The 20,885-nt window shown below is 39.4% G+C and overlaps 6 protein-coding genes across 6 annotated transcripts; 4 read left to right on the top strand and 2 right to left on the bottom strand.

The window, feature by feature from the left end:
• Nucleotides 1-132: 132 nt before the first annotated feature.
• Nucleotides 133-1,800, top strand: DFA_08555 (peptidase M28 domain-containing protein; the record flags this gene model as incomplete). The annotated part of the gene is made up of 3 exons (XM_004355990.1): nucleotides 133-245; nucleotides 335-767; nucleotides 832-1,800. The coding sequence occupies 3 exons, from the start codon at nucleotides 133-135 to the stop codon at nucleotides 1,798-1,800; spliced, it is 1,515 nt and encodes a 504-aa protein (XP_004356043.1).
• Nucleotides 1,801-2,709: 909 nt separating this feature from the next.
• Nucleotides 2,710-5,674, bottom strand: DFA_08554 (uncharacterized protein; the record flags this gene model as incomplete). Its single annotated transcript, XM_004355989.1, has 3 exons — nucleotides 2,710-4,049; nucleotides 4,133-4,763; nucleotides 4,865-5,674. The coding sequence occupies 3 exons, from the start codon at nucleotides 5,672-5,674 to the stop codon at nucleotides 2,710-2,712; spliced, it is 2,781 nt and encodes a 926-aa protein (XP_004356042.1).
• A 444-nt stretch (nucleotides 5,675-6,118) lies between these two features.
• DFA_08553 (uncharacterized protein) lies at nucleotides 6,119-6,581 on the top strand (the record flags this gene model as incomplete). The annotated part of the gene is made up of 3 exons (XM_004355988.1): nucleotides 6,119-6,223; nucleotides 6,310-6,352; nucleotides 6,424-6,581. The coding sequence occupies 3 exons, from the start codon at nucleotides 6,119-6,121 to the stop codon at nucleotides 6,579-6,581; spliced, it is 306 nt and encodes a 101-aa protein (XP_004356041.1).
• Nucleotides 6,582-6,654: 73 nt separating this feature from the next.
• iptC-2 (putative isopentenyltransferase) lies at nucleotides 6,655-8,289 on the bottom strand (the record flags this gene model as incomplete). The annotated part of the gene is made up of 4 exons (XM_004355987.1): nucleotides 6,655-6,929; nucleotides 6,993-7,018; nucleotides 7,040-7,659; nucleotides 7,951-8,289. The coding sequence occupies 4 exons, from the start codon at nucleotides 8,287-8,289 to the stop codon at nucleotides 6,655-6,657; spliced, it is 1,260 nt and encodes a 419-aa protein (XP_004356040.1).
• Nucleotides 8,290-8,773: 484 nt separating this feature from the next.
• DFA_08551 (uncharacterized protein) lies at nucleotides 8,774-9,575 on the top strand (the record flags this gene model as incomplete). The annotated part of the gene is made up of 2 exons (XM_004355986.1): nucleotides 8,774-9,040; nucleotides 9,435-9,575. The coding sequence occupies 2 exons, from the start codon at nucleotides 8,774-8,776 to the stop codon at nucleotides 9,573-9,575; spliced, it is 408 nt and encodes a 135-aa protein (XP_004356039.1).
• Nucleotides 9,576-11,244: 1,669 nt separating this feature from the next.
• On the top strand, nucleotides 11,245-20,799 carry stlA (putative polyketide synthase; the record flags this gene model as incomplete). The annotated part of the gene is made up of 4 exons (XM_004355985.1): nucleotides 11,245-11,973; nucleotides 12,080-12,663; nucleotides 12,779-13,333; nucleotides 13,437-20,799. The coding sequence occupies 4 exons, from the start codon at nucleotides 11,245-11,247 to the stop codon at nucleotides 20,797-20,799; spliced, it is 9,231 nt and encodes a 3,076-aa protein (XP_004356038.1).
• Nucleotides 20,800-20,885: the final 86 nt, after the last annotated feature.

Raw genomic sequence — 20,885 nt, 5'->3', positions numbered from 1 at the left:
ATTTATTATTTATTATTCTTTCAACCGACCCAACAAAGACAACAAAGTTATTTATCTTTAATTCAAAGATTAGATCAGAGGGAGAAGAAGAAGGAGAGATTGTACTAGTACATACATATATACAATAGAATTATGATAGATTCAGTTAAATACTCTATTCTTGGTGAACAAGAAATCGAACATAATCTTCTTTTACCTCAACATATTAATCCAAATAAACACTCTGAATCTCTTTTTGAGAGAGCGTATGTATATAAATATATATTAATAGATAACCCTATCTATCTAAGTATATCAAAGTGCTAATCTGTTTGTCTCTTTTTTTTTTGTTTAGAAAGAAGAAATGGAAATCAAATTGGAGATGTTACACATTATTGATTGTAGTAGTTTTATTGTTGGTTGCTACTATTGTCATTCCAGTAGTTATATTGTCACATAGAAACAAAACAGATAATCTTTCATACAAATGCGAGAGTTATTCAAAGGATATTATCGATGCAACGATGAAGGGTACATTGGCGTATTCTAGAATTGCTACCATGTGTGCATTGTTTGGTAATAGATTGTCTGGATCGACTGCACTCGAAAATGCAATCAATTGGGTGGAACAAGAGATGATCACTGATGGACTTGCCAATGTACACAAAGAACCTGTCAATGTGACACATTGGGTCAGAGGCAATGAATATGCTTCCATTCAATCACCATACTTTAAAAAGTTAAATATCCTTGGTTTAGGTGGTTCAATCAATACTACTAGTCAAGATGTAAGTAGAGTCGATCACATGTACATCTACATTGTTCTAACATATTATATTATTTTAACTTTAGGGAATAACAGGAGAAGTATTAGTTGTAACAAGTTTTGATGATTTGACAAATAATTCAGCGTTGGCAGTTGGAAAGATTGTACTATTTAACGTTGTATTTACAGACTATGGAACAACGGTACAATATAGAGTAAATGGACCAACTGCTGCCGCCAAGGCTGGTGCTATTGCTTGTTTGGTGCGCTCGATTGCACCTTATTCGTTGGGTAATCCACATACTGGTGGAACGGCAACCACTACCATCCCAGCAGCCGCCGTTACATTGGAAGATGCCGATTTAATGCAAGGACTACAGAATCTTAATCAGACAATTGTCGTTAATTTGTATATGGAAGCACAAACACTCCCAGACAAGGCCGTTTCACACAATGTGATGGGTGATGTCATTGGATCCGATCTACCAGACGAGGTTGTCGTGGTTGGCGGTCACATTGATTCATGGGATGTTGGTCAAGGAGCAATGGACGATGGAGGAGGTGTCATGGTGGCATGGGAAGCAGTCAGACTCATCAAAGCATTGGGTATCGTACCACGTCGTACTATTAGAGTGGTTGCCTGGACCAATGAAGAGAATGGAGCAGCTGGAGGTGCCAATTATGCACTATTACATGCAAATGAAACATTTTTTTCAATCGAGACTGATGGAGGTGTTACACAACCCTATGGAATCGGTGTGCAAGGTGCATCAGACAATACAATCAAGGCATTGTCTGATTTAGGCGAAGTATTAAAGGGTGTTGGAAGTGATCAAGTTTCAGTTGGTGAAGCTGGTACTGACAACTATCCACTTGTGGCTGCTGGTGTTCCAGGTGGTTCATTGCTTACAAACATGACTCAATATTTTTGGTATCATCACTCTGAAGGAGATGGTGTCGACAAACTGGATTCAGTAGAAATGGATAAATGTGTAGCCACATTGGCCACATGGCTGATCTGTTTAGCCAACTTTAATGGTGCTTTACCTCAATAAACACGATATCACCCTTGCAACGTGGCCAATATGTTTGGCCAACTTAATAAACACAAAGCAATCTATCGATTATTATTTATGTACAAAAAATAACCATTCTACACAAACTACGATTTCAACACTATCCATTCCAATCATTTTCTAACACTACCTTTTTTAATTCTTTTTGGTATTTTAAATTAGTAACTATTCATTTCTAAAACTAGAAACATCAAAAGGGGTTATGGATTTTTAGAAGGATTTTTTAAAATATTTAATCAACAAGTGACTATAAATATTTGTAAACTATGTTGTATTATAATCATTAAACAATTATCCAATTATCTTTAAAAATTATTCAATTATCATACCTAACATTAACAGTTATCTTTTTATTTTTAACAATGTTATTTAGTAAGTATTTACATATTATTTTTATATTCCATTTATTAATTATTTTCTTTTTTTTTTCTTTTTTTCTTTGAAGAGAATCTTTCAAATCTTATTCCAGGATCAACCAAAGCCAATCAAATTCCCAAGACAACCTAGTAAGTTCCAATGGATCACCAAGTGAACTATCAATCAACCATTCAGCATATTGTGGTGGTGGAGGCTTTGGCCAGGGAAGAAACAACTTTGGTGGTGGAAGTGGTTACAATTATGGAAGGGGCAACGGTGGTGGTTATAATGGAGGATAGATGGTGGTAGATTAACAATTGATTGATTGATTAACAATCATACTCACCAACCAATTCATCAGTCATTGACTTGCATGGAATCATGAGTATCCTCAGTAGAATAAAAAAAAAATTAATAGTTTAATTTGTAATATCTTTCTTGTCTTGTGATTCTTCTTTTGTATATTTGATTGTTTGATTGTTTGGTTTGTTTATATATTTATAATATTTATTATTTAATTTTAATTTTAATTTATTCATACCATCTCTTTTTCTTTGTATCTCTTTTAATTGATGGTAAAGATTGAGATTGTTCAGATTTACTAAAGTCATCATAATTTCTTTTAACATATTTTTGAGCGAGGTCGTCAAAGGAAGAGTTTGTAGTGTCACCCTTTGGATTTGTTTTGATTGAATTTTCTTTGGCACGTTTCTTTTCGATGATGTGTTGTGGAATGACTGGTTCTCTGTTTTCTTTTTCTAATTCACGTTTCTTTCTGAGCAATTCTCTGTGTTCCTTGGCGAGTTGAGCTTGTTCGACGGCGGCATAGTCACCACTCTCACGTTGCTTTCTTCTCTTTTCTCTTTGCTTTTGTCCACGCGACAATGTCTTGTCGACTTCCTTGCCTTCGGCAGCATCACGGTCGCGTTGTTCCTTTATCAATTTTCTCGTCTTCTTTTTGTTGTCCGAATTGACCTTTTTGATCTTTTGGAGGAATTCGGTTCTCTTTTTGACGGTTCTGGCGTCTTCGATGGAGAATTGGGCAAAGAGACGATGTCCCTTGTCTGGCTTGCCAAAGGCATCGATCTTGCCGTTGAGACCGTGCACAACCTTGAGGGCAGATTGATGGTCTGTAAACTCGGCGAAACCAAATCCAAGCGATCTTGGTTTTCCGCTGCCAGTGATACGTTCCTTGTTGACGGCGATCTTGGTGTGCAAGACAACCTTGGTTTTGGACTCGGGCAACAACTGCTTGATGGCACGACTCAATTGCTTGTCTCCAACCTCTAATGGCAAGTTACGGATACAGATACGAGTTGGCGAAACAAAGTAATTTGGATTGACCTTGAACTTGTGGTTGTTTTCTTGGTCGGCCAAATCACGCATCTTCCAATCCTTGTCTGTGAATTCGAGACCTTGCTCCGACTCGGGCAAGATACGACCAATATCCAAAAGATTCTTGTTACGCTTGTCGAGCTTTGGAGCACGACGGTCCTTGAGACTGCCAGCCTTTTCGTGGTCGACGGCAGCATCGACAATCAAATTTCTTCCATCAACGACAATACCACTCTGTAAGAGTGCAGACATGTCGAGTGAATCCTTCTTTCTACGATCCTTCTTTTTGAGGTTCTTGTCGCTAGCTGTATCGTATACGGTTTGAATGGCAGCAAAATCCAATGCAGCAGATGCATATTCCTTCTTTGTAAACTTGATAAATGCCTTTCCAGTCGAACGGTTGGTTGCATGATCCATAACCAACTTGATAAATTCAATCGCTCCAAACTTTTCAAACTCTTCTCTCAATCTATCTTCCTTTGTATCAAATGATAAATTACGAATAAATAATGTTTTTCCTTCATTAATTTCTTTAACTAAATAAAAATAAAAAGAAATTGGGATTAATATTAGAGTTTGATATTATTATTATTATTATTATTAAATATTTAATAATTACCATTCTTTTGTTTTTTCTTTTCCAATTCTTTCTTTTCTTCATCTTTTTTTCTTTTCTCTTCTTCATCTGAATCCAAATCTGAATCAGAGTCGTCAGAGTTGTCAGAGTCTTCGTCATCATCTTGTTCTTCGTCATCATCATCTTCTGAATTTTCATCCTCTTCATCTTCACTATCAACATCCATTTTCTTTAATCCCTTGACATTCATTTTAGAATCACCAACCTTGAATGAGGATTCATCATCACTATCACCAAACTTTTGATTATTTTCATCTTCTTCGTCACTGTCAAAATCGACGGTACCCTTTGGTTTGTCGTCGTCTGATTCGTCGTCTGATTCATCATCGCTGTCTTGCATCTTATCTTTTTTGGCCAATTCCTCTTCTTTTTTCTTTACTATTTGCAAGTATTCAGATTGTGGAAGAGCCCAATCGATGGCACATGGTCTACCTTGGATATCGGTAGAGTTTACGTCCTTTAATGCCTTTTCGGCACTTGACTTGCTCGAATATAAAATGAATGCAAAACCTTTGTTTACTTGTGTTCCAGTGGCTGATAATTTAGTTGGCATCTTGATTAATAATATTTCACCATGTACTGAAAATAATTCTTCTAATCTTTGCATTGTAACCTAAAAATAAATAATATAAATAAACAAATAATTAATTAATTAATAAACTGGTCGAATTAAATAATAATATTATTATTATTAACAATTTGTTTGTTTCATACACTTTCAGAAAGATTACGAAGGATGATTTCACAATGCTTCAAGTATTGAGTTTCTCTTTGACAGATGATCTTTTTGTTATTGTATTTGGTCTTTGCAAAGGCAGAGAGGAGTGATGAACAGGCACGCTCGTCACGACAGATGATACGAACGGCTCCGTTGGAGAATGGAATGGTGAATGTCTTGGCAATAAGACTCTTTGGAAGTTTGACGAGGTCGCAAATAGCATTCTTGTCCGAGACAAAGTCCTTGACGACAATGACAATTTCGACAGCTCTCTTGTTATCCATCTCAACCTTTTTCTTTTGTTCAGCTTCTACCTTTCTCTGTTTTTCTTCTTCTGCCAATCTCTTTCTCTTTTCCTTTGGGTCTTCTTCAACAACCGTCTCCTTTTTAACTTCTACTACGTAGCTAGCAGCTGCTGCAGCTGCAGCTTTCTTGTCTTCCTTTTTAACTTCTACGACTGCTCCAGTTGTTGTTGTTTGTTCTTCACCATCCTTTTTAGTTTCAGTGGCTGTTGTTGTTGCTTTGGTTGGTCTCTCTACGATCTTTGGTTTTGCAATTTGAACGATAATCTTACGACCACCGAGCATGGTGCCGTTCTTTTCAGTGACAGCCTTCTCAGCATGACCGTCGAGAGCAAACCACAAGAAAGCCTCTCCAGTGGTAGATGAGTTCTGACCGGGTCTGTTGATGAGAAAACTACGCTTGATAGGTCCGACATCTGAAAAGTATGTATCTAATTCATCCTTTGAGAATGCAAATGGAAGATTCTTGACAAAGATCTGTTTCTTGGCTACTTCTTTATTCATTCTCTCTTCTTCTTCTTCTGTGTGTTGTTATTGAAATATGTACAAAGATAGATAGAAAAATAATAATAGATAGAAAGATAGCGATAAAAAACTAAATCAATGAGAGAATATATAACTTTGTCCCCTCTCGTTCGTTCGTTTTTTTGTCAAAATTGAGCTCTTTGGTTTTTTTTCATACTTTATTTATTTTTAATAAACAATAATCATTATTAATTTATAATTTATATTATTTATGATTAGAAATTTTGAAAATTATTATTATTATTTGTTGATTATTATTATATATTATTATATTTAAATATCCTTTATTTTTTTTTTTTGTTAAACAATTTAAAAAAAAGATTTGATTTTGAACTATACTATGAAAAACACCTGAATGGCAAGATTATTTTTCATTGTAATATCAATTTGAAGAGTTCAGATAGATATATAGACAGATATAAGATGAGTAATCAACCAACCAACAATCAACAACAACAACAACCATCAGATGTTGACACTAGTTCTCAAGATATGTCACATTTCGTTCAAACACTTTTAGAGCAAATGGTACATACAGAGACTGCAATCTCTTATTCAAGGGTTACAAACAAGCTTGTTTTAAACAAATACTAACATCCTTACTTTTATATTAGCAATCTAGATTTGAAACAATGTCAGAATCTATTTTAAAGAGAAGTATGAATTAAAAGTTATTGATAACATCATATAATATTCATTCAGTTTACTTATTATCTTTTTCAAATTAGTTGATGAAATGGGAAGTAGAATCGATGATTTAGACAAGTCAATCAGTGATTTAATGCAAAATGCTAATTTACAACCACAACAACAACAATCTAATAATGCAAATAATAATACCGCCGCCGCTGCTGGTAACAATAGCAATAACAATGGATCGAAATAATAAATAGTGTGTAATAATAGATAAAAGAAGAAAAAGAAAAGAGGAATGATATGTTTTATGTATATTGGATGATTTATTGGTTCATTCTATCTCCTTTTTTGGTTGCAGTTCCATTTAAATGTGGGTTAAGTTGTGGAGTAAATAATTCTGGTCTTGCTTCATAGATGTATTGTCGTCCACTACGAATCAATTTGGCAAGTGGAAGTATGGTCGATTGGTTAAATAATAGATATTCGTGTTTGGTTTCCTTGCAAACCTTTAAAAGTTGTTTAGAGTTGGTCTTTAAAGCTTCAGATTCCTCTGTATTAATTGCCGATTCAAATCCTTCTGGCGTTTGATTAAATTGTTCTAAAATACTAAAATAATTGGGTAAGTATATTTTGTAAGTCACCAAAAAAAAAACTACTATACTACTACTACTACTACTACTACTACTACTACTATATCATAATACATACTGTTCGACAGTTGAAAGTGTTGGAGATGGAGGAGAGATTGGTGACCATCCAGTTGGAACAGAGTTTTTTGATTTTGGATTCCAACTACTTAGATCTTGACCACCGTTAAAGATGGAGAGAGATTCTTCTGGGAGTGGTGAGAGATTGACCCATTGGGTACGCTCGCACTTTCGGAACCAGATGGCTTGGCGCTTAGAGTAGGCTCGGGTGCTAGACATAAAGTCGTTGAGGAAGTTGGTGGCGTGGTCTTTGGAGATGGGGGTGTCCATGGGCGTGAGGAGTGCTTCAACACACTGACGGTATCCAATGGAACGTGCGGCAGCATCGCTGGGTGACATACCGTTGAGAAGTAGGTCGACTACCTCTTTGACGAGTCCGTCTTGGATCATCCATTCGCACCGATAGTTGAGTAAAAACATGAGAAAGTCTCGACGCGTAGTCACATAGAATGATCTAAAGTCGTAGAGTGTCTCGGCAGGCCCCGGGTCACGCTTCTTGAAGCTGCTGTACTTTTGGCCAGTCTGCGAGTACACGTAGAATGACTTGGCCATTCGACGATAATCGTTTCGTGTAAGCGAGTCGGCCGATTCAGGGTCAATCTCTCGTAAAACAGACAACATCTTGTACCAGTTGTTCTCTGAACGCAGACGCTGCTCGATGCCGTCGCACACTAGTCTGTCGTGGCTGGGTGCACCGTCGTCGGCGCCTGACAGGCCGTCAAACAGCGACTTGACGTAAAAGCCATTGCCACCGACGACAATGGGCACCTTGCCTCTACTCAATATATCCTTGATCGCATCCATTGCCATGTTGTAAAATTGTATGACACCATATTCTTGACCGACGTCGAGAATATCGATGAGATGATGTTGTATGTTGTCCTCGGGTAGCTTGTTGCTCCCAATATTAACATTCTTGTATACTTGAATAGAGTCGGCAGAGATAATCTCACCACCTATCTGCTTTGCAATCTCTATACCAATCCTCGATTTACCAATACCCGTTGGTCCAGCAATCACCATCACTTTGGGTCGTGACGAAGTATAGTATCTGTTGTTGTTATTATTGTTGTATATTCTATTATTTGATGTTACTATCGTACTTGAATAACACCCATTGCTGACGTTGTTGTATCTATAGTTGTTTGTTGTTGATGATGATGATGTCGTCACTGATTTCAGAAAACATGCATTGAGTGTGTTTGCTCCATTATTGCATTTAATATATTTGGTGATGTTGTTGAATAACATGATGTGTCACAATAAGTTATGTTCGACACGTATTCATATAATTATAATAATACTAATATAGCAGATAGATAGAGATAGATAATTTGAATGAATACGATATATGTTGATTTTGAAAACGAACGAAAGAGCAATACATTATGTTTTTCCCGTCAGAGCATGCACGCAAAGCGATGTTGTCTGTTTAATTACGCATAGATAATATATTTAATTTAACCTTTCTATTCTTCAACCATCCAACAAACTCCTCACAACCATACACACTCATACGTACACGCACTCTCTCTCTAGAAGAATAGATAACAACTTAGATACTGAAACCACTCAATTTTGAAGAGCTCCATTATATCTTTTTTTTTTTCACAGTATTAGCTTTAAAAGTTTATCATTCATTATCTTTTCATTCATTCATTTATTCATTCATTCATTGTATTAATATTTGTAATTTATATAAACAAAAGAAGAAGAAATCAAAAAGAAGGAAGAAATGACTCGATATAGATTCCCTGAACCAGAGTTTGATGAATTTAAAGATTTCTATCAAGACTATCTACACTTGAATCCCGATCAATTCAATGAGAGATGTAAAATGGTTGATGCTATCGTCACTGCCGACAAAAAGACTAAACAGGTAGTGGATTCCTGTTCAGAGCATTTGGTAGAACTCAAACAATGTGAGAACGATCGTTCCTATGCTTCATTTAACTGTCTCACATTACATCAAAAATTCTATTCTTGTATCAGTACAAATACTGTATGTATCTTTCTCTCTTACACACACACACACAATCTTCCATTCTATCTTATTCTATTCTATTCCATACATCACCATTGGATCTAGTTTTATCTAAATATTAAAATAATTGATCTGATCGGCCAACACAACACCCATGTGTTGGATTGATAAAGTTTAATATTCCAACTTGTGGTGGTAGTGATAAATGAAATCCATCGGAAAACTTATCACTTCTATATCCAACCCCATCCATTACAACCACTACACATCATCATCATCCATCATGATCATTATTATTATCATGATCATGATCAAACCACACAGACACACACAACTTTTGCTTTCTTCCTTACCCTCTGAAATGCTATAAAGTGTTTTTGTTACTAACTTTATATATTCTTTTTTAAATTAGGAAAAATGGGATCGATATTTAAAATATTACCTTTGGAAGAATAAAGAGTCATATTATAATTATTGGGAAGATATATCACTGAAATACCAACAACAACAACAACAACAACAACAGCAACAACAGCAACAACAAAAGAAATAATAACCAAAATAGTAAAACAGACAAAACTGCCAATAAACCAAGGAACGTCGTCAAGAGGGAGTGTCCAAATAACAACAAACACACGTGAACCAACAAATTGGGTAGTTTGCAACAACATCAAACACATCAGCAGCAGCAGCAACAATAACTTTTTGAATCAAACAAACACGACAGACATGTGTGACTAAATGTTTACAAGATATGCCTCTTTGGGATGGACGGGGTCAAGGAAAAGAGAAGAGTTATTGTGGTCGTTGACTCAACTGACAACAAACAAAAGAAGCAGCCCCTGCTAGTAGCTAGTAGGAGAAGTGGTGGTGTTGTTGTTGTTGTTGACAGTTGCCCAATCAATCGACACTTTTAAATTAAAAGGAGAAAAGTGGTTAAATACATTTGATACTAAATGGATCACACTTTTTATATTTATATATACTCTCTCAAACTAAACTAGTAGGGAGAAACAGTGGTGTTGGTAGGGATGAACTAAAAGGAAGAAGAAAAGAACAAGAAAAAGCAACATCTAAATTAAATTGGTATAGTAAATTGGACGATTTTTTAGTTGTTGTATCAAATTATTCTCCATTGCTTTTCACCCTACACTCTCCTCTCTTTGGTTGAGGAATGAATAATCATCACCCCTTGGCTAAAAGATGAGTGTTCCTAATTGGTGGTCTGAACCGAGGGTAAAAAAATGGAGGGTTCTCTCTTTTGACACTGGCAACAACAACAAAGTACCCTTTGGCAATGAAGTAGTTGATCTCAACCATGGTCTAGTAAGTGTAAAACAGATTGTTTTGGAGATGGTTCTGTTCGTAATTAATGAGTGGTCACAAAATGATAAACCTCTCAGCACGCTCAGCAGACACTCCAATACCGTCATTGCGCCATCGTCTTTATTAATTAGTAGAACCATTAATGGATAAAGGGATTTGGAGAATCGGGATTAAAACGGGTTGGTAAAATCTAGAGGGGGGGTTCAAAACTTTTATTTATCGTTTGCAATAGACAATATTTTAACCAAAAATATGGATTACTGTTTATATACGTAGCCTATCAGATTATTTGAGAAGAATTCTTAAATCTAAAAAAGGAAGTGAATACTGATAACCGTCTTTTTTTTCATTCTGAATTGGCTGGTAGCAGATGCCAAACACAGATTTTCAGTGGAGCACGATAGTTTTTTTTTTTTTAATTTTTTTTTTAATTTTTTTTTTTTTATTTCTTTAAAATATTTGGTCAATTGACAGTGGCTGCATAAATACAAGATTAGGGTTTGAACAGGGTTGGAGTCATCACATTCTTATTCGTTTTCAAGCACAAATTAAATGCGTTGTCTTCTATTCTCTCTATAAATATAATTTTTAAAAAAAAATACTATTTTTATTTCACAGTTATCTGTTCACACAATAATAAATAGTACTCTTCAATCATCACATTTCTCTCCAATATACTATTTTTCCATTTAATTTTTCACATACTATTTAGTTTTCGAACTTTTTAAAAATACTTCTTTTTTTTTTTATTTTCCAGTTTTTTCCATTATTATTTCCGATTTTTTCATTTTTTAAATCTATTAAATAAATACCCCCCCTCAACCACACACACATATTGTTTAATAACTTACACAAACAACAAACATAAATAATAATAATAATAATAAATAATAATAATGACTAATAATAATAATAACAAGGTTGCCATTGTAGGACTTGGTTTTAGATTGCCAGGTGGATCCAAAACTCCAACAGAGTTGTGGAGTCAATTGCTTCAAGGTTTCGACGGTGTATCTGTTGTTACCAAGGACCGTTGGAGCTCTACCTACAATGACACTGATATGATTAATAATAAATATGGGGGTTTCCTCAACATGAACGAATGGAAATGTTTTGACAGTCTATTCTTTGGCATCTCTCCCAAAGAGGCTCCATTGATCGATCCCCAGCAAAGAATCCTGCTCACACTTGTGTGGGAGGCACTCGAAGATGCTGGAATTTCCCCAACCATTCTCCGAGGAACCGACACTGGTGTCTTTATGGGTGTCAGTAACCACGACTACATGAAGTTGCAATACAAGGACGTTTCCGAACAATCCCCCTATGCCATGACCGGTAGCAATGCCTCGATCATATCTAACCGTATCTCTTACTGCTACGATTTCCGTGGTCCATCGCTTACCGTCGATACTGCTTGTTCCAGCTCTCTTGCTTCTGTTTCTTTGGGTCTCCAATCCATCGCCAACGGCGATTGTAAAGTTGCCATCTGTGGAGGTGTCAATGCCTTGTTGGACCCATCGACCAGTGTTGCTTTTTCCAGTCTAGGAGTTCTCAATCCAGATGGAAGATGTAAAACTTTTGATGCCGATGCCAATGGTTATGTTCGTGGTGAAGGTGCTGGAATTGTAAGTTGAAAAATATATAACTAAAAAAAAAAATAATTAATAATTATATATTTTCATTATTCTAACAAACCACTGTTTTAATCTATTTTTGTTTTGTTTTGTTTAGGTGATTTTAAAATCATTAGAACAAGCAGAAAAAGATAAAAATAGAATTTATGGAGTCATCCTTGGTTCAAATATGAATGAAGATGGATCTTTTGACAAGTCATCTTTGACAACACCATCGGGTGAATCACAATCCAAAAATATCGCAAGTGCACTTGAGAAGAGTGAGCTTGCTGCAAATGATATTTACTATGTAGAGTGCCATGGAACTGGTACTCCTGTTGGTGATCCAATCGAAGTTGGAGCTCTCTCTAACGTTTTTACTAGTAACCATTCACAAGACTTTCCCTTGAAAGTTGGATCATTCAAAACCAATATCGGTCATTTGGAATCTGCTGCCGGTATTGCCTCTCTCATCAAGTCATCTCTGATGTTAAAGAATCGTATGTTGGTACCAAGTATCCACTTTAACCAACCCAATCCAAAGATTCCATTCGATCAATACCACATCCAAGTCGTAAATGAAATTGAAGTGTTCCCAGAGGACCAAATTGTAAATATTGGTATCAATTCATTTGGATTTGGTGGTGCCAATTGTCATTTAGTTGTTCAAGAATATATTAATCAAGAACCTGATTATTCTTTGTATGTTAAATCTATAAATATAAATATAAATATTATAAAAAAAAATAATAATAATAATAATTAATATTAATTAATTTGTTATTTTTTTTTTTTTGATTACTCTCTTTTCCTCTAGAGCTGAAAAAGAAAAATATTATATGGTTCCTACAAGTTCAAATTCTGAATGGTCATTGGATAAATATGAACAAGAGGTAAAGGATAATACAAACTATCATCATATGATTAATTTCCAAGAGTTTGCATTACATCAATCCACCATGAAGGCCAATTTACTTCACCGTAAGGTGGTCATTGCCAAGGATTGGAAAGAGTACCTCGAAGGAACCAATCCAGCCATCTCTAATGTTCTTTCTAGCAGTGACAATGTACCTGGAGAGGATATCCCAGTTTGCTTTGTATTTGTTGGTCAAGGTCCACAATGGAATGGAATGGGTAGAAAGCTTTATGAAGCTGAACCAGTATTCAAAGACACTATTGACATTTGTGACGACCTATTGAAAAAGTACTGTGGCTATAGTGTTTGGGAAAAGATCGGTTCCATTGCCGAAGACGATCAAATCACCATCAACACTCCAATCATTGCTCAACCTGCCTTATTTTTAATTCAAATGGGTTTGGTTGCTCTTTATGGAAAGTTTGGTATTCAACCTTCAATGGTTATTGGCCATAGGTAACTATAAATTAATTAAAAAGAAATATAAATATAAATATATAAATATATAATATTATATTTAATTATTTAACTTTTAACTTACTCTTTTTCTCTCTTATAGTTTTGGTGAAGTAACATCTGCATACTTTTCAGGTGCCATTTCATTAGAATCAGCCATTAAAATTGTATATTATAGAAGTATGTTGCAAAACAAGACTATTGGAAGCGGTAAGATGTTGGCCATCAGTCTTGGTTCGCAATCATTTGACGAAAAGTATGGAAATGAGTTCCATGATTTGGAGATTGCCTGTTACAATGCTCCAGAATCAATCGTCGTCACTGGAAAGGAGGATAGATTAAAAGAACTAGCCAGCCAGCTTACAAAGGAGGGTATCTTTAATGCCTTCCTCAAGTCTCCATGCTCGTTCCATTCATCCTACCAAAAGGCCATTAAAAAGGAGGTACTTGAATCATTGGCCGATCTGCCATCCACATTCCGTCCAATGGTGCCATTGTTCTCGACAGTCTATGGTGATCTCCAAACCACCCCAGTCGATGCTCAATACATCTACAAGAACCTTCGTGAACCAGTCCACTTTGAAAAGGCTATTTCCAATCTATCAAAGTACACCAAGAGCAACCAACACAAGCGTCTAGTGTACCTCGAGATCACTCCTCACCCAACACTCGCCTATCTCATCAACAAGTGTGGTAATGCCGGTTTGCGTACCAACGTAATGTCGGCACTCCACCGTTCCAAGGATGAGTTGTTGACATTCTACTCGTCGGTGGCACAGTTGTATTGTCAAGGTGTCAATATTGACTTTGGCACACAGTTTGATGAGTCTATCCTATCGACCAATCTCTGGAAGGAGGTGACCAACATCCTACCCCGTTATCAATGGGAGAGTGATACCCAGTACTGGAACGAGTCGTTGTACAGTCACGACCTCCGTCTCAAGGGTCCAACAATCGATTTAATCGGTTGGAAGAAACACTTGAACGGGCAGGAGAGTTTTGAAACCATCATTGACGTCAAAAAGAACTGCTATGCCTACTTGAAGGACCACAAGGTGCGTGGTAAGCCCATCTTCCCTGGTGCAGGCTACCTCGACATTATCCTAGAGGCAGTCGAGTACTTGGAGAAGCATTCAAATGACCAACTGACAGCTGCCCACACGTCCATCCTCATCCAATCCATCGAGTTTCTCAGCCCGTTCTTTTTGGTCGAGGGTGAGCAACAACATCTCCAGACTACGATCGATCGTATCTCCAAGAATGTATACCAATTCCAATTCTACCAAAAGGATTCGATCAACCAAAAGAAATGGAGTAAAATGTGCAAGGCCAAGATCCAACTGAACCCACAGTCATCGAGCCAGATCCTCAACGACACTATCCTCCAAAGTCTCACATCTGTACCCAAGGTTGATTTGTTGCAACTCAAGGCCGATTGTGATGTTTGTTCAATCGATCGTTCCGAACTCTACCATAGAATCGTTCGACTTGGTCTCGGCTATGGCAAACACTTCCAGGTGATTGACAAGTTGTGGGTTGGTCCAAACTTTGAATCTCTGTGTCTGCTCAGCTTTGATGGCAACGAGGTCATTGAGAACCACCGAAACAACTACAAGAGAGTGTTGAATGCAATGGTATTGGATAATTGTTTCCATGGCGTATTGGGTATTCTAGAAGACAGCAACCAACATTTTGTAGTTGAACGAGTCGACAAGATGCAAGTCTATCCGCAGACCCTCTTTAACCAAACCGATGAAATTGACCAACTCTATCTCTACACTCGTATACTCAACCCAACCGATCACTCTACCCAGGTGCATGCAACCTGTCAATTGATTGGACAGGACGGTCAAGTCATTGTAGAGGTTGGTCGCTTCACATTGAAATCGTTGGAAAAGTACAAGGTCAACACTATCAAGAAGCCATCTGACCAAGTCTACACTATCAACTGGCAATCCAAAGAGTCATCTCTTCCCATCCCAACCTCTATCATGGCCGATCCGATGACCGAGTTACACGATAAGAGTCAAGTACTTGTAGACACTGATTTTGTCAACTACTGTTGTCTCTTGTTAAAAGAGACATTAGAGACTATCAGTGGATGGGACTGGACCAAGAAGAATGCACAGACCATGGAACAATACATGAAGTCAGTTGGTATCGACACTAGCTTTACTCGTTTCCTTACAAGACTGTTTGAAATCCATTCTTTGGTGCCATCGGCTGCAGACTATCAATCCATGTCTCCCATCGATCTAAAGTCAAAGGTTCTTGCCAAGTATCCCGATGCCAATCTCGAGTTGACATTGATCGAGCGTGCAACCTCTATCATTCCACGTCTGCTCCAAGGTGACAGCACTGCCTGTCACTCGCTGTTTGAGAATAACCTTCTCAGCTCCTTTTACACCTCTTCAACAGCCGTTGACTATTATTTGGAGCAAGTTGGTAGCACAATCCAAAAGGCCATTGGTAATATTGTCACAAAGTCTGACCAAGACTGTAAAAAGGTGATCAAAATACTCGAAGTTGGAGGTGGTACTGGTTCACTCACCACCAAGCTCTTGACCAAGTTGGCATCACTCTTTGAAGGTACTACTTATGAAAAGTCCGGTGTCGAGGTTGTCTACACCTTTACCGATATTTCAGCATCGTTTATCAACTCTGACATTCAATCCAAGTTCCAAAAGGTGATTGAAAAGAGTAATGGATGTATCAAGATGGTTTACAAGACACTGAATCTTGAACTCGACTATGCCTCTCAATCATTCCTTCCATCCGATTATGATTGTATTGTAATGTCCTATGTATTGCATGCCGTTGCTGATTTGGAAAAGGGTATTCGTCAACTATACGATATGCTCGCACCAAATGGTTGGTTAATGTTTATCGAACCTTCACCCAAGATGACATTCTCTGACATTGTGTTTGGATGTTTCCATCAATGGTGGCAGTTTAGTGACCAGTTCCGTACCGAGCATTGTGCCATCCGTCCCAACGAATGGTCTGAATTGTTGTGTAACCAAATTGGTGGGTTCCGTTACCCAGTGTCATTTATCAACTTTGAAGAAAAGGAAATTGGACAAGACCACTCGTTTGTCGTACACGCCCAAAAGCAGAGTATATCCGAGTTTAGAGTCAGTCGTGACTCTGTCGCCTACTGTTCTATGATTGTACCAGGTAGTGCCACACTCGCCAACGGTCTCACCAACAATGGTGTCAACAGTCCAACTATCGAAGGTCGCAAGTCTCTCATCTCCAAGTATCTCCGTGACTCACTCGTACTGTGTCAAGAGAAAGTCGATGTGATTGAAACAGAGTTACTCCGCAACCCATCACTCCAAGATGAAAAGACTATTGAAGCAAGCTTGTCCAAGAGCTCGATTGCATTCTTTATGACTGGTGTCGAGACACTCAATGGAAACTACCAACTCGTGACCTACCAACTCACCAAGCTCTTCCAACTGGCCGGAGCTATGGCCGAGAGAGGTGTGCATGTCCCCAAGATTGTCGTGCTCACCAAGTGTGCCCAACGTACCAGCAAGAACTATCTCAATGCCTCGTTGATTGGGTTGACCCGTACTGCTATGAACGAGTACGCAGACACTGCACTCCAAATCTACTCGATCGACATTGAAGAAGAGGATACTGCCGACTTGGCATTCATCATCAAGCTCGTATCGATGGAGATGGCCGACAAGGAGTATATCGTCAAAAAGGACGGTGCTGTCTTGGTACCACGTCTCTTCCAGAATCGCCAACTCATCGAGCCCGTCGACGCCAAGAAATCGCAGGTCGCCTACGAGACCAACGTCGACAAGCTCTACTGCAAGTCCAAGCAAAGTCTCGACTACCAATTCTGCACGTTGCCCGAGGTACTCGCACCCAATGACATTGAAATCAAGGTGCAAGCAGTCGGTGTCAACTTTAAAGACAACCTCTTTTACAAGGGATTGTTGCCAGCCGAGATATTTAGAAAGGGTGATATCTACAACCCACCATTTGGTCTAGAATGTTCTGGCACCATAACTCGCATTGGGTCTGCTGTCAGCCAGTGGAAGATTGGCGACCAAGTACTCGGATTTGCCCGTCACAGTCTTGCATCGCATGTAACCACCTCGCAACACCTCGTTGTCCAGAAACCAGAGTCCATCTCGTACTCTGAAGCTGCATCGCTGCCCGTCGTCTACTGTACTGCCTACCACTCGCTCTTTAAGGTCAACCACATGGACGAGGACGAGACTGCCCTGATCCACTCGGCCACTGGTGGTGTCGGTCTCGCCTGTCTCAACCTGCTCAAGATGAAGGGTGCTGCTGACGGTAGCATCTACGCAACAGTCGGTTCCAAGGACAAGAAGAACTATCTTGTCCAACAGTATGGCTCTATGATCAAGCATATCTACAGCACTCGTGACAAAGAGTATGCCGCCGAGCTTAGAGGAAAGATCGACTGTCTTGTCAACACTTTGTCTGGCGAGTACACCCAATCCAACTTTGAATCAATGTCGTCGTTTGGTCGTATCGCCGATCTGTCCGTCACCCACATCTATGCCAACGAACCATTAGACATGGGTAACTTTAAGGGAGACATTCAGTATTGTGGTGTTGACTTGGAACGTCTTATCGACGAGAAACCAAAGCAACTCCAAAAGATGCTAGAAACCATCGTCGGTTGGGTCGCAGAGGGTAAGCTCAACAAACTACCCATCCAAGTATACGCTGCTGAACGTTCCAAGGAAGCCATTGAATCACTTGGCGAGCGTGGTCACATTGGAAAGATCATCATTGACTGCTCTGACATTTTGCATCACGAGCAAAAGAATGAAAAGGTTGAGGTTGCCAAATCCAACTATCTCGTCGACCTCAAGGACACGATCATCATTACCGGCCAGACTGGTATCTCGTTGCAAATCATTGCCTGGTTCATCAAACACTCCAAGGTGTCTCACATCATCGTCATTTCAAAGTCCTCGTTAAAGTGGAAGCTTGAAAAGCTGATGAAAGAGCCACACAAGCGTTTGGTCAACATTGTATTTGCAAGCTGCGACGTGTCGGTCATGGAGAACCTCACCCAGACCGTCAAGAACAAACTGGCCAACGCACCACCCGTCCGCGCCGTCTTCCATTTGGCCGCTGTCTATGACGATGTGCCCATCTCCAAGGTGACCGCTGAAAACATCTCCAATGTCCACAATCCAAAGGTGTTGGGTGCTATCAACTTGCATCGTCTGTCAATCATCAACTGTTGGAAGTTGTCACACTTTATCTTGTTCTCGTCGATTACTGGTGTGATTGGATACTATGACCAGGCAGCCTACAACTCTGCCAATGCCGTACTCGACTCTCTCGCCAACTTCCGTCGTCAAGCCGGTCTCCCTGCACTCGCTATCAACTGGGGTCCCCTCGACGCCAGTGGAAAGGTCGCCGAGAATGAAGCTATCCAATCGTTGTTTGCCAGTCGTGGACTGCCCGTCCTCTCGATCGGCAAGTTCTTTGGTGCTCTAGAAGCAGCACTCAACCAATCCAACGTGCTCAACACTAGCGGCGCATTGAATCTCTACCAACTCGTCATCACGCCAATGGTCACATCACTCTTTTTCGACTCTTACGAACACATGCGTCCCAAGATGGAGCATCTCATCTATGCTGGCTCTGAACGCAATGCAAGATCTTCATCATCGTCGAATGGAGGAATAGGTGGAGCATCGCAAAAGGAAAGTTTCACGAGTGAAAGTGTCCTTGAAAAGCTGACCAACAAGGTATCCGACCTACTCTCGATCAACAAGTCCAAGCTCAACCTAGACACCAAGTTAAAGGACTATGGTCTAGACTCGTTGTTGACCGTCCAATTCAAGGGATGGATTGACAAGGAGTTTGAAAACAAGAATCTATTCTCGCATATTCAACTCTCCTCTTCGAGTATCAATGATCTTGTTGAAAAGGTTGTACAAGCCAAGGGTATCCCATCGACTGGAGTATCTGCTAAAGCAGCAGCAGTCACCAAGAAACCAGTTCTTGCCAAGACTACAACCCCTGCATCTCTGCCCAACCCCAACATGGTGGTCGGATCAACCACACCGGTTGCAGAAGAGCCAGTAAAGGTAAAGTCATCTCCAATGGTACAAAAACCTATGCAACAACCAAAGCAACACCATTTGATTGGGTCTCCCAAGATCTCTGCCAATGTCAGTCGCAACCACAGTCTTCCATCGTCTGTCGCATCTCCACTTCCACCATTGTCTGCTGCCTCTGCTGCTGCTGCCGCCGCTGCTTCTACCAACTCGTCGTCATCGCCAATGAAACATCCAGCTGCCATTGTCAACCGTCGTCTATCATCAATCATGTCACCAAGTTTGATGCAGACTGCACCAACAAGCAACAACAACCCATACATTTTGGGTATTGGAACGGCTGTGCCCAACGAGCCACTCAAGCAGTCAGAGTTGTCGGCCGTCATGTCCAAGGACTTTTCGAGCGACCCGTTGGTCGTCGACAAGGTGTCCAAGATCTTTGAGCAATCGCAAATCAACACTAGATACCTATACCGTAATCCATTGCGCGAAGAGACTGCTCTACGTCATCGCAAGAATGAAAATATCAATGATGTTAATCGTCAGTTCCAAAAGTGTGCACCCGATCTCTCACAACGTGCCTGTGAAAAGGCCATTAAAGAGTGGGGTGGTAGTATCCAAGATATTACTCACATTGTGTCTGTGTCATCAACTGGTGTCGTCGTGCCTGACATCAACTTTGTGCTGATCCAACGTCTCGGTCTCAACAAGGATATTGAACGTCTATCTGTCAATTTTATGGGTTGTCTAGCCGGTCTCTCGTCGATGCGTGCCGCTGTACCACTTGCAAGCAAACATCCCAAGAACCGTGTTCTGGTAGTCTGCACAGAGATATGTAGCACCCATTTCTCGACCAAGGAAGGTGTTGACCAAATCGTAGCGTCGACCATCTTTGCCGACGGTTCAGCCGCCTACATTCTCGGTTGTAACCCAACCATCTACGAACACCCACTCTTTGAGGTGATTGGTTCTATGACTAGATCGGTACCAGACACTGCACACACAATGACATGGGATATTAGTACCGATGGATGGGACCTCGGTCTCGACCAGTCCATCCCGCACCACATCGGAGGTGGTATCGAGTCGTTTGTCAATGATCTCTTGGCCAAGAACAAGAGTCAAACACAAGACCTCACACCCAAGGAATGCGAATTCCTCATACACACTGGTGGAAAGGCTATCCTCATGTCGATCGAGCAGAGTCTTGGCATCACATCCAAGCAGAACCAACACTCGTGGGACATCTACCGAAACTACGGCAACATGTCTAGTGCATCGGTCATCTTTGTACTCGAACATGCTCGTCATTCAAAGTCACTACCTCAATACTCTATCTCTCTTGCCTTTGGTCCTGGTCTTGCTTTTGAAGGTTGTGTCTTAAAGAATATGGTCTAAAACTATAAAAAATTAAATAAATAAATATACTACAAAATTGATCATCTAAAATAAAACATACTTATGTCGTACGATACTTGTTGTCG

The sequence above is a fragment of the Cavenderia fasciculata genome (genome assembly GCF_000203815.1).
Source record: "Cavenderia fasciculata unplaced genomic scaffold Scf_ET2XIPL01COFD4-5, whole genome shotgun sequence".
NCBI classification, from domain to species: Eukaryota; Evosea; class Eumycetozoa; order Acytosteliales; family Cavenderiaceae; genus Cavenderia; species Cavenderia fasciculata.
This window is presented reverse-complemented; position numbering and strand designations above follow the sequence as displayed.